General features: G+C 40.9%; 1 protein-coding gene across 1 annotated transcript; it reads left to right on the forward strand.

Annotated features, from left to right (window-relative positions):
• The first annotated feature begins 942 nt into the window (after positions 1-942).
• ndufa4l2a (NDUFA4 mitochondrial complex associated like 2a) lies at positions 943-9,334 on the forward strand. The gene is made up of 4 exons (XM_030054927.1): positions 943-1,094; positions 6,587-6,672; positions 7,690-7,750; positions 8,569-9,334. Exons 1-4 carry the CDS (start codon positions 1,050-1,052, stop codon positions 8,623-8,625), a joined length of 249 nt encoding a protein of 82 aa, XP_029910787.1. The 5' UTR covers positions 943-1,049; the 3' UTR covers positions 8,626-9,334.
• The last annotated feature ends 3,701 nt before the right edge of the window (positions 9,335-13,035 follow it).

Consider the following 13,035-nt stretch of genomic DNA (forward strand, 5'->3'; position numbering starts at 1 on the left):
AAGTTGCTGCCCAGGCATCCCCATCCATAAAATTAATTTATGTAGCCAATAGGCGTATTATCTCCAAATATGCATCATGTCATCCACAAAATTAACCGGTTGAGACGCCCAGTAGGCTCTGTCAGTCTGAGCGGCTCCCCACTGCGTTGATTTGCCATTTGATGAGTCGTAAAGACAGAAAACAAGGGGATTATGTTTTATGATAGCCTAATTTGGCTTTGGTTGCCAGGAACAGAGGCGAGGGACCGTATTATGTGGAGTACAACAGTTTCCCTTCGGTGTGTTTGGAGCGGAGTCACAGCAGCATCTGCAGCTGAGCCTGCACGGTGCAAAATCTTTTGTGACTTTCGTGCAAAATCGCGTTTTCTTTCTTTGCATCCCCACCAGACTGCATCTTTTTCAACATTTTGGTGCATTTTTCTCCTCCTGACTTTCTCTGATAATCATCCCTAGCAACAGCCTTTGTAGATCAATATTTGAATGTGACGTGGACTATTATCAATATACTGCTGCCTTTGTTGTCATAAGCCTAGAAATCCTCGAGCTCGCCGTCAGACACACGCCTGTCTCTCTGGTCGCCTTTGAAAGGACACAGTGTTTGCATGCTTTTCCATTTCCTCCAGTCATCTCCCCAAGGCCTGAAAACCCCTCAGCCTGAGTGAAGGACAGGAAAGCGCCTCTGTGCCTCTCAGCTGGAGCGCAGCTTCTTCTGATCGGACATCCTGATACGAGACGAAAATGGCTCCGACTTCAACAATCACTAGAAAATTATACGACAGTATGGCCTACTTGCAACATATTTTGCACCAACAGCACAGTAATTATCACAGAGGGTCCAGAAGGAACAGTGAGGATCAGATGTAAATTCACCCTCTCTCCCCCTCCTCCCTCCTCCTCCTCATCCCTCTCTCCCTCCCTCCACAGACAAAGCAACAGGTTTAAATCCTTTAGTCCGTCTCAGTGTTTTGGGTGTTGGGCCTGGCAACTCGCTGCTTTAGCCGCATAACTTCCCTCCATACATGCTTCATAAACTTCTGTAAATTGGAGCCATGATATTCCGGACGGCAGTAGAGCATGCCAAGAAGCACCCCGGCGTAAGTAAACAGCAATTTTTGAGACTTTGCATGACTGCTATTACTTTTGTGACAAAAACTGCAAAACTTATTTCACTGGAAAATGTTGTGCATGTTGCTTAAGTTTGATTAGGACCGGCAAAAGAGCAATTTAGACTTAAACTGAGCCTGAGTAATGGACAAGAATGAACTTGAACTTGAGTCTTTCCGTTCACTTTCTCGTATTTTGCACTTAAAATGATTGTAGAATTAGGCCTACTTTAAATCACAGATGCGCAACTCTTGCATAACATGGATTGGCACGACTTTGCAGAATCAGCATTTGGACAGCTCCCGTGTATTATAGCGATAGAAATGAAAAATACTACATATTCAAATATTCCTGGAAGTTTATAGTTTCTGTAGTACCTAGGCCTAGTGAGTTTATAGTAATCTCAATTTATGGTATTCCCTGTGGTAGATTCATAAATGGATCTATATGGACTTTTCTCTGCTGTGATTTTGGAAAATATAACTCTAAAATATGTTTCATAGGATTTATTAGGCCTATAGCTGCGCACAAATTACTTCCTTTGGTTACAAATGCCACACTTTGTTGATGATAGCACAGAAAAAAAAAAAAACCCTGATGAGTGTGTATAGTAAGTACATTAGGTGGTGAATGAACTGGTCACAGTTGGCGAGGTGATCGGAAGTCTAATTTTGTCTCATCTAATCCCATCTACTTTCTATCAGTCAGTTTACTGTAGTAGTTCATTTGAAATGAAGCCAAAGACTTACTGTAAAAAAGAGAGAGAGAGACAGCTCTGTGACCTTTACAAACCTCCTAAATCCAAACTGACTAAATCCAAGCATTTAAGAAACAAGTGCTTGGACTGAAATTAAAAAAAGTGAGTTGGGCCTACAGGGTGAGGGATTATTTCTGCGTTTTCGACAAGCTTGTCTGACAGGGAGCGGAGCCCAGGGAGTTGAGTTTGAGCCCCGTTTTTCCTGCTGAGTGACAGAGTTTCCCCTCCTTGTCATCACCCTCCCAGGAGAGAGAGAGAGAGGAGCTGCAGGGAGGGAATCCCTATGAGACTCTACCATTCCCCTTGATCTGGTCTATCATCCTGACAGTTAGACAGACAGATAGAGAGACAGGCAGGCAGAGAGACAGGCCGGCAGCCTGAGATAGAGGAGAACTGCAGGGAGGGAATCCCTATGAGACTCTACCAGCCTCCTTGATCTGCTCGTCTGTTTGACAGACAGATAGACAGACAGACACACAGACAGAGACAGAGAGTCAGAGAGGCAGTTAGACAGGCAGATAGAGTCTGACGGATATAGAGACATAGAGGGACAGAGAGACGGAGAGAGAGAGAGAATCAGAGAGGGAGTTGGACAGGTAGAATGAGAGCTAGACAGGCAGAAAAAAATCATTCAGAAAGACAGGGTGTTAATTAGAATCAGACAGACAGATAGAGAGACAGATGGACAGAAAGTCAGATGGATAGGGAGACAGAGGATAGCAAGTCAGACAGACAGAAAGTCACACAGACTGCTAGAAAGATAATCAGACAGATATGGAGACAGACAGATAGGGAGACAGACAGGCAGACAAAGAGTTGGTCATAAAAAGAGATAGAATGAAGTCAGACAGACAGAATCAGGCAGACAGACAGAGGAGGAGACAGACAGAAAGTCAGATGGATAGAGAGACAGACAGACAGAAAATAGTGAGTCAGACAGTCAGAGAGTCAGACAAGCAGATAGAGAAGCAGACAGATGAATAGAGAGCCGGACAGGCAGATGGAGAGTCAGACAGGCAGACAGATAGTCAAACAGATGGAGGCGGACAAGCAGATAGTGAATCAGACCGTTAGATATACACACCAAGACAATTGTGTGTGTGTGTGTGTGTGTGTGTGTGTGTGTGTGTGTGTGTGTGTGTGAGAGAGAGAGAGAGAGAGAGAGAGAGACAGGTACTCGTTCCGTCTTGTGTCCTCATGTGTAATTTCACCTGACAGAACAAAGTGCTCTGCCAGCTGATCTTTACATCTCTTTATTATAAATCAAAGGTTTGTTTTTTTTTCTCACTCACACATACACACACACACACCTACAAACACATGGCAGACACACACACACACACACACACACACACGCACATGCACATGACGTGTGCCTGTGTCAGCAGGTTTATTGGGATGACGTAGCAGAACCAGGCCGTTGGAGGCTAATCCCAAGAGCTGCACTGGTCAGCTGCTCCGCTCCGCTCTGCTGCAGTAATCTGTAACCAGGAAGACTCTAACACACTACAACACAACACAACACAACGCTACACAATGCTACACAACACAACACAACACAACACAACACAACACAACACAACACAACACAACACAACACAACATTACATAGCACAATAGAGTACCATAAAATACAACACAACACAAGACAATACAATACAATACAAGACAACACAGCACAGCACAACCCAGCAGAACATAACAATACCACACAACACAATACCATAAAATGCAACACAACACACTCAACGATGCAATGCGATATGATGTGATACGATCTGTTACATCATGATACGTCACGATACAATATGATAAGATATGATACAATTCAGTAAGATAAGATAAGATATGGTTTGATACGATACAATACGATATGATACAATAAGATTAGATACAATATGACACAATACAATGTGATACGGTACGATAAGATGCAATTTGATTCGATATGATATGATACAGCACAATACAGAGTAATCAAGATTCATACCCCACAAGGGGCCATTTAAGGGCCTAATTAAAAGTACAAACAAGCACAGGGCGTGGCAGAAAGAGACAAGACGGGTTGTCACGGCAACAAGTGGCATGTTGCATGTTGTGTTGATGAAGAGCAGAGTAAAGGCAGAGGTCGGCGGTCGGTTGTATTTGACTATATGGCCATTTATTTATCCTTTATAGATGAAACAGCAGTGGTTTATTTTTAACGGCTACGTTGAGGTGGACTGTGTAAAACTGCACTGAAGTGAGGACATGTTGAACTCATCTGAGGAAAAATGCATACACAAATTTTGAAGGTTGAATCTGCATGGTTCTCATTGTCGTCCTGACACTGATAGATTACATGTTTACTTTTCCTTTTCAGCTGAGTTTATGCAGTCCTTACTTCAACTGTCCAATCTACATTGTTTTTTATAGAGCTATCAGTCAACATCCCGAATTAATATATAACGTGTGGTTTAAATAAATATGTGCTTTTAAAGGATAGTCATACAATGAGTATGATGTAAACTTTGTCATCACTTTGTTATCTTTGTCATTTAACCCCTTCAGGCCGACTTACTGTCTTTCGGAGGCTGTAGAGGGCTCTGCAGAGCATTTTTATTCATTCTCTAGAGGTTACAGTGGTTACACGTTGCACCAAATCTGTGTAACAAATGGTATCAACCCAAAATCTCTGCAACAACTTATGACAGATCGTTGAACAAGGGAATGGCTACCATATGCACCCATCATAATGTTCCACCTCTTATACACTTGACAAACAAATGATTGAAAAAAAAAAACAAAAAACAGGTGCCTAACTAAAACACCACGTTTATTACAGATTTATGGCTATAATAACTTGTCACAGAGTGCTGAGCTGCATCTCAAATCAATTTGCACGTTCTCAGCTTTCAGGTGATGTTTACCACTAATATGTGGCATCTACTGTTTACATTTTGTTTCCCCCTGAAGATCTCCTGCCCCCTCACGAAAAACGGGTCAAAGAAAGGCCCAGAATGGTAAGGAGCTAATATCACCTGGGCCTTTTAAGGACCTGCTTCGGGGTTCATGGAGTTCACATTTCTGTGGGTCGCACCACTCTTTTCTTAGTCTGGTCAGTGATGGTAGATATCACAACTACCCAGTTCTTCTTCTGTTTATATCAAACAAACTGCAGTTGCAGCTGCATGAAAAATGCATCGTTTCCAGCGAGGCAGAAGATTTTTCTGAGGAAAGACCTACCAGACCTCGGATGTTTACAAAAGCAATCGTAAAAGTTATAAGATTATATAGTATGTTGACATACTGTATGTTACTATTGTGTGAAGTCAATCAGCGATAGAGAGACAGACATCTCCATGACAACATAATGGTTTGTAACTAAACAGATTTGATAACGTTTTTTTGTCCCTATTGGTAAGCCACAATAAAAATTGCATGCCTGTATGCATGCCACATCCTTTAAATGAGATGTTTTCTTCAGCCTGAGAGTTGTTGTTTTTTTTACCGTATAGTTTACATTGGGTTTACATTATGTGTTATACTATTGCTGCAAAATTCCCCGGAGACAATAAAGCTGAAAGTGAAGTGAAAGTGAAAGTGTGGGGAGCATAAGTTTGTATTCTGTGTCAGAGTGGAAGAAGTTGGTTGAATTCACTTCTCAGTCAGAGATACTGTACTTGCCCTTGTTTAATTCAAGGATGTGCTTTTGCATTAGCATACTCAGTGAGGTAGTCAGCGATCATAATGACAGGCACAGGATTCATGCTGTGGAAACTGAGTGCGGCTCGTGCCAAGAGGAATAGGAGTGCATGAAAGGTGCCTGTGGCAATTCTGCCCTCAGTTTATATGTTGTACCCCATCAGAATATTGGCCAAATGCAAATAACTCAGCAGAGCATGGTTTCCCCAACGTTAACACATAGACAGGTGTGGTTGCTTCTCTCATATTTTGTTTTACATTATAATTATTCCCAGAAGTAGCTGCATTTTGTTTTCTGAGTCAACAAGGCGTACCGTTATTCTTCATCTTCCTTCATATTGTTCTGCAACAAGTGCTGGTTCTTTGTTTAAAATCTGAAAAACTAAAAACATGTCCAGTGTCTGAGAGATTCATTTTGAAAACCTGGTATAATTCTCGTCAAATTTTCAAACGTTAAAATGTCAAGATAAACACCTGAAATGCACGGAGGTATTCATGGCTGCAGCTGTTCCTTCCTTCTGCTGCTCATCAGTTTGAATCAGTCGAGAAAATGTCCATGAGAAATGTTGCTTCTGACAGCCAGCACACTGCATGCACTGTAGACCGCGGACCAAACAACGTCAAATGCATGTACGTATGCATTTGAGTACTGGGAAATACTACAACTGCAGCTTGAAGCCATCTCCAGTGTGCATATTTATGTGTTTATTTTACTTCCATCAAGCTGTGCTTTTGGCTTTGGGCAGCTAACAGAGAGATGATCAGTTCTTTTTCTTAAAGGTTCTGGCTAAACTTGTAAAATTTGTAAACTTGTTGAGGGCATTTAAAGCCCTTTGTGATTGTAAACATTAATATTGGGCTTTAAATGAACTTGAACTTAAAGTAAGTGTCATTTATGTGCGAGTTAGTAGAAATTATGAATTGCATTAAGGAAAGATCAAATATAATGTTACAAGAAGCCATGGAGTCTTAATGCACTGACTCTCTCTCTCTCTCTCTCTCTCTCTCTCTCTCTCTCTCTCTCTCTCTCTCTCTCTGTAGCTCATCCCCCAGTTCTTCTTCATCTGTCTGGGAATGGGTGGGGCGACCTTGTATCTGGTGCGGCTTGCCAAGGGACCCCACGTTACGTAAGGCTCAACATTCTTCTTTTTCCATGGAAAGCTGCGATCCCGGCCTGACACCTGAGTCAATAATCCAGAGTAATCTGATCTCGGATCCAGTTATTTCAAAGCTAACACGATTTCTGGCATGGAAATAAACTCACCACTGGATATGATCAAACCCGAGGATCACCTCTGTTTCTTAAATATTGAGCAGTGAACATCAGCACCGTATGATAGACTGCAGTTCAGTTTTAAGCTTTTTGCTGTAAACTTGTGGCCATGTAAAACCCTTTGAGACTTTACACAGCGATACTGGGCTTTAAATAAACTTGAACTTGAACTTGAACTTGAACTTGAACCTGAACTTGAGGTGGAAGGTCAAAGGAAACAGGGAAATAATGGATTTTAGACTACAGTAATTCAACTCAATCTTCCTCTCATCCTAATACGCTGTGATTTCATCTTGAAATGCAGATTTGGAAAAGAAAAAAAAAAAAATGTAACAAGCTGTGCGGTGTGCAGATATGTTTACCCCACCACCCCCTCCCCATACCCTTATAGCTAACAAGAGAAACACTTTTCATGATTTTTCTAACAACAGGGAAGCCGTTTCCCTTCATCTCCCCCTCAAACTGCCTCTTGCTTGGATTTCCTCCCCCTGCTGCTGTCCAAACTGTTGACTTGCACTAATGATCCACTAATAACAATAATCCACTAAGAGCTCACAGGATGGTGTATTTTCTCTTCAACTGTTAATTTGCTTACAGAAAATATTAGAGAGTGTCTCTCGGTGAAACCACAGCAGGCTGAAGGCTCGTACTGTGCGCTGAGTTTGAATCTCACTCGCAACTTTTGTTTGTCCTTGCTTCATTTTACATTTTTTTTTTTAGTTTTTTTTTTTTTTTTTTTTTTTATCATCAAACCAAGCAGTAATGTAATAAAAAAAGATCAGAAGGTCGTCAGATCACTTTTGACAACACTAATACTATTATTTCATTTCTGTTTGTGCATGTGTGTGTGTGTGTGTGTGTGTGTGTTTAGGTGGAACAAGACCAGCAACCCTGAGCCCTGGAATAAGCTTGATCCCACCTACCAGTACAAGGTACAGTAACACTCACGAACACACACTGAGTGCATGCATACACACACAGGCACACACACACACACACACACACACACACACACACACACACACACACACACACACACACATACAGAAACACTGTACACATACTAAAAAGCGTCAGTATTGATTTGGCAGGACAAGCAAACTGCCAAATCTAATTTAATTTTCATGTCTGATATGTAAGTGTGCACCCTGGAATTAGATGCAATAATTATTTGAACAACCTTTTTTTTTAAAAATTTTAAAAAAAAATCAATCTTAAAATACATTAAAACTGTTTAAAAACCTTCAGCTGGCACCTTACTTTGCGTTTCTGGTGCCGTTTTGTTGTTTGATGTTGTATTTGTGTTATTCTGTAAGATATTCTCATTGCACTGCAGTGCCATTAATAGGGGGGAAAAAATAATCAACAATTAGCTGAAACAAACACACATTAGCTGTCAGGTCTCAATATCAGCCGCTAAAAATAAAGGGGCTCCTTTGGACTTTCAAATTAGCAGTGCTGTTCGACAAACATACAGGGAGAAAATCAGTGCAGAAGGAGAACAGCTCACTGCTGTTTGTCATTAAGCTCCACTGTAGCTGCAGCTGCTCTCTATGTGCATCGAGTTAGAAAAACAGAATGACGCCCTAAATCAACAAAACAGCACTAGAAGCACAATGTAAGTCACCAATCCCTGTTTTTAACCATGTTTTAGGTTTTTTAATGGTCAGGATTTCATTTGAAAGATCATATTATTGATAAACATAATGATTTTGCATCTGATGATCCCTATTTCTCTGTCTCGGCGCAGTTTGTGGCCATCACTACCGACTACAAAAACCTGAAGAAGGAGGGGCCCGACTTCTGAATGTCACCTCTCTCGAATCAGAGCGGATTCCCCACCGAGTGCTGGTCTAGGGTCAGATTTACTCGTCCTTCTGAGGGATACAGATACCACCGAGGAGGGCAAAATGGACCCTAGATCAGCAGCTTGAATGATGTGGATGTATGTAAAGCTTTAGCCTGTAGTGTTCCTGTGTCTCTCCGTCTTATGGGCAAAGCAGCTGACAAAATGTTCATGATTTCACCCTGAAGGCACACATGCATATTGAAAATGTTCAGTGAGTCGCAGTTTGGTTGCTGTACTGTTTGCTCCTGCCTCACAAGGAAGCGTTTGGGTACTGATGCGTAATCATTATGCAGTACAGACGCATGAATTGACTTTGATGATGCTTTACTTGCCGTTTCTTAAGGTTTCGTCTCAGTTTGCTAAAGATATCATCCAGCTAAAGGTTGAAATATCAAAGATGGGAAAGCTTGTCTTCTTCTGCAGTCGAAAAAGTTCCTTGTTTATGTATTCTGCATGTCTGAAGTTTTAACCACACTGACTTCCGCAAACTGTCAGACTGACACACCACTGTGCACTGAAATGACCGTGCATACGTTTCTCTTTGTAACTTGTACACAATTGTGAGTTTAGCAGCCACTAAATTCGACAATTACTGTGTTAAAGTTATGAAAATGGCATGAGATGCATAAACCTGTTTCACAATAAACTGTCTGTTGCGTTGTGTCTAGACGAGAGTGGTTTCTGCACACACAGGTGACTTCTCTCTAACGCCTGGGTGGACGTGTGTCAAATACACTTTATTTTTTTTCCACTGCCAGCAAAAAAAAAAAAAAAAAAAAAAAAAAGTGCAATCATTAGTTCCCATTATGGCTGAATAGATCCATCTGTCAACAATACAGCTGTCACTTTGCTTTGCAGCCTGGTTGTTGTATCTAGGGTGTGTGTGTGTGTGCGTGTGTGTGTGTGCCTGTCTACGTGTGTACATCCATACATTTCGAGGAGTGTATGCACATGTTGGAGTGCATGTGTCCATGTGGGAGGCAGCAGCCCTGTGCCTTTGATCATTGAGGGCAGAGCTGCCACACAGACACACACACACACACACACACACATCCAGGAGCCAGTGCATCCGTCATGCACATCAATAATAATGATCACCATTATCCCTACTTATTACTTTTACAGCAAATAACAGCCAAAGCAACGTAATCAAAACAAATAAATAAAGGATTAACCCTCTTATCCTCCTGTGGTGTTCATTTGACACCATTCAATGTTTAATGCCTCTAAATACATGATTAACATTGTTTCATGGCTTCATATTTAATAACTTTTCCTAATTTAATGGGGACAAGTCGAACTGGGTAAGCATAAAATGAACATGATGTTTTACACAAATTTTCTTTAGTTGTTTTGGATGGCACTGAGAAAGTATAAAATATAATTTACAATTGTCAAAAAAAACTTGTGAGGGAGGTTATATGTTTTATTTAAAGGGCTATTTAGATTGTCAAGAAGAAACATAAAGTACCTGATGCATAAACTTGGCTAACAATTTTCATCATAATCACTTTCTGTAGGTTTAAATTACTGGGGTCAAATTGATCCCAATTGATAAAAAATGTTAGTAAGTTTGAATGTAACAGGAGAGTTAAGTGAATGAATAAATGAATGAATTAATCAGTAAGAGCCAAGGGCTGCATTAAGGCTTTATAAATCGTGCAAATTCAGTGTAAAGTGATTTAAAAGCTCATTATTTCTCTGTGTATCAACTATGTCGGATTTAAAGAAAATGTCATCCTTGCATGAAATGGAGCAACCGGGTGAATCCAAGTGGAAACTGTTGATCTAATGCATCACATCCACATCTGTCGTCAGAGGGAGACGCAGATAAGACATGAAGACATGGATCGTTCAAACAGGTGCAATATTAGAGGAGTGACGTTTAGTGCTGTTTGTATTCAGAGGAACAGGTACTGTACATGGATCATTCAGTGACTATTTCCATGTGTTAACTGCACAGTATTTACTTCACTGTTAAAGGCACCTCTTTTCCAAAAAAAAAGTCCAAGAAACTACACTTGTTGCAAATCAAAAGCTTTCATTTCATACACACTTTTAAAGACCAAATGCATTGAGACATGGCACTTTTTAAGGAGACAGCTGTGGTGTGACTTGGATTTACTGGAGGAAAAATTAACATTTACAGCTGAGAATGAATACAGGAAGCAGCTGATCCGTGCAAAGAGCACCTGGAGTGACAACAGAAGAGCCAGCAGCACTTCCTCTGTTTGAAAAAATTACGTGGACGTGGTTTGGTGAGATGAAGGGAGGCGGTGTTGCCCTCTTTGGATAGATAAAAGAGTTTTTAGTGGGAAATACAAAGCCAGTTGGAGAGACGTGAGGAAATACTAGACCAAACTGAAGAATCTGTTGTTTTATATCTATGATCTAAAGAGTTCAGTGCAGCTCTTTACATTCACTGCCCTGCCGCTCCTCATTTGCACGCATTTATTAATGCAGTTCCTCTTCTCTGAGTGTACATTTTAAGGTGCATTTGAGGGACGTAATAGCCACTGTACCTCTTATTAAAAAAAACTCCCGCCGCTTGTATCACATAGCCCGGTGTATGCAGATAGCACGCTGTGTATTTCCCTGACATTTTGACAGGAAAGCACAAACTGTGCCGTGCAAACACCTGCCGGGCCAAACAGGAAAACAAACTCCGTGTCACATTCGTCAGGCAGATGCAGAAACTAGCTGCTGTACAAATTCATACACTGTACAATATATACTGAATATGCTGAATATGTGCATGTTTAGTTAGATTAGAGCTTTATTAACTGTTTTTCTTTGTTTTTTATTTTTTAATTGTATTATGTATTGTATTTAATTGTATAATTGTTTTTATTTTATATTGTATTATGTGTTATACGTATTTGTTTCTCACTTTGTTTTCTTTCTCACTTTCTTTCTTCACATGAGGACACAAGATGGAATGAGTACCTGTCTCACTCTGTCTCTGTCTCTCTCTCTCTGTCTCTCTCTCTCTTTCTTTCTCTCTCTCTCTCTCTCTCTCTCTCTCTCTCTCTGTGGCAAATTTTCCAGCATACTAACTTCGCTGAGGCTCACTTCCCCTGAAGAAACCTCTTCTACTCTCTGCGCTGTGAGCTCAAATTCATCCCGGTGTCTGTCGTAGTCTTCGCTCTGGCGAAACAAAAAAAGGGAATGAAGAAAGAGGACAAAAAATAGCAAGCATCAAAAAACGGTTGTGCTTCTGAACGCAACAGGGATTGTTGTGGGAAACCGCAGAAAAAGAGAGGGTTAGTGACCAAGATGATACAGCGAGAAGGATCAAATGATTTCCCCAAAGGATTTTTAAAAGCCACAGAATTCACACGCACACACGCACGCACACACACACACACACACACACGCTCACACAGTGCATTAAAGTAGTTGTCAGGTCATGAGAAACAGTCTCAGTGATGCAGCTGAGAAAAAAAAAATATTTGTTTTGCTGATACAGTGAGTGTGTGTGTGTCTATGTCCCCAAATACATGTTCTTGTCCTTGTGTTTGTTTGTGTGTGTGTTTCTGTGTGTGTGTGTTTCTCTGTGTGTGTGTGTGTTTATGTGTGTTTTCTGACGACAGAGCTGAGAGCTTCCCTGAACTTTGAACTTTGCTTCAGCTGGCTTTTATGAGAGGAACACATTATTTGGGCAGAAACCAAACACTAGCACACATAGAACACACACATACACACACACACACACACACACACACATGCACACACATTCAAACAGAGGGACAGACAGACAGAGAGAGAGAGAGAAAGAGAGAAAAATGGTAGTAACATTTTACATATAATGCAAATGTGTTTATGTGTTGTTTTTGTTTGTTTGTTTGTTTTTGCACACAAGCACACCAACAGGAAAACAGTAAGTGAGCAGCAAAGGTCCATTCAGCTCTCCGGTTAGATTTTTCAGACAGCACTTCATGTTGCAGAGCTCTTTCATCGCGGCTTTAAGAAGCAGTTTGTGGTCTCGGAGGAACTTCTCTGTTAGAATTAGAAACAAATACATCAAAATAAAATAACAACAGGGCTCACAACTCCACACCACAGTGAAAGAAGGAGCGGGCGACTCTTTTATCTGGATGAGAGTTAAGATCTGAGAGCAGCAATCTGGGAGAGGAAGCGTCTCAAACGAAAATAAATAAAAATATATATCCAAGTTCTGAAGGTTTTGTGGGGACAGTGAAGGACTTCTGCAGCGTTATTCCAGTTATATAACTCATGGCAATATGCATATTCTCATATTCTGTACAAAATGAAGTGCCTGTCCATGCAGTTATTAGCAATTTAAGCTGGCAGGGTAACATAATGAGCAGAAAGATACCATGAACTAAAATATCACGCAGGAGCTGC

The sequence above is a fragment of the Myripristis murdjan genome, chromosome 7 (assembly GCF_902150065.1).
Source record: "Myripristis murdjan chromosome 7, fMyrMur1.1, whole genome shotgun sequence".
NCBI lineage: Eukaryota > Metazoa > Chordata > Actinopteri > Holocentriformes > Holocentridae > Myripristis > Myripristis murdjan.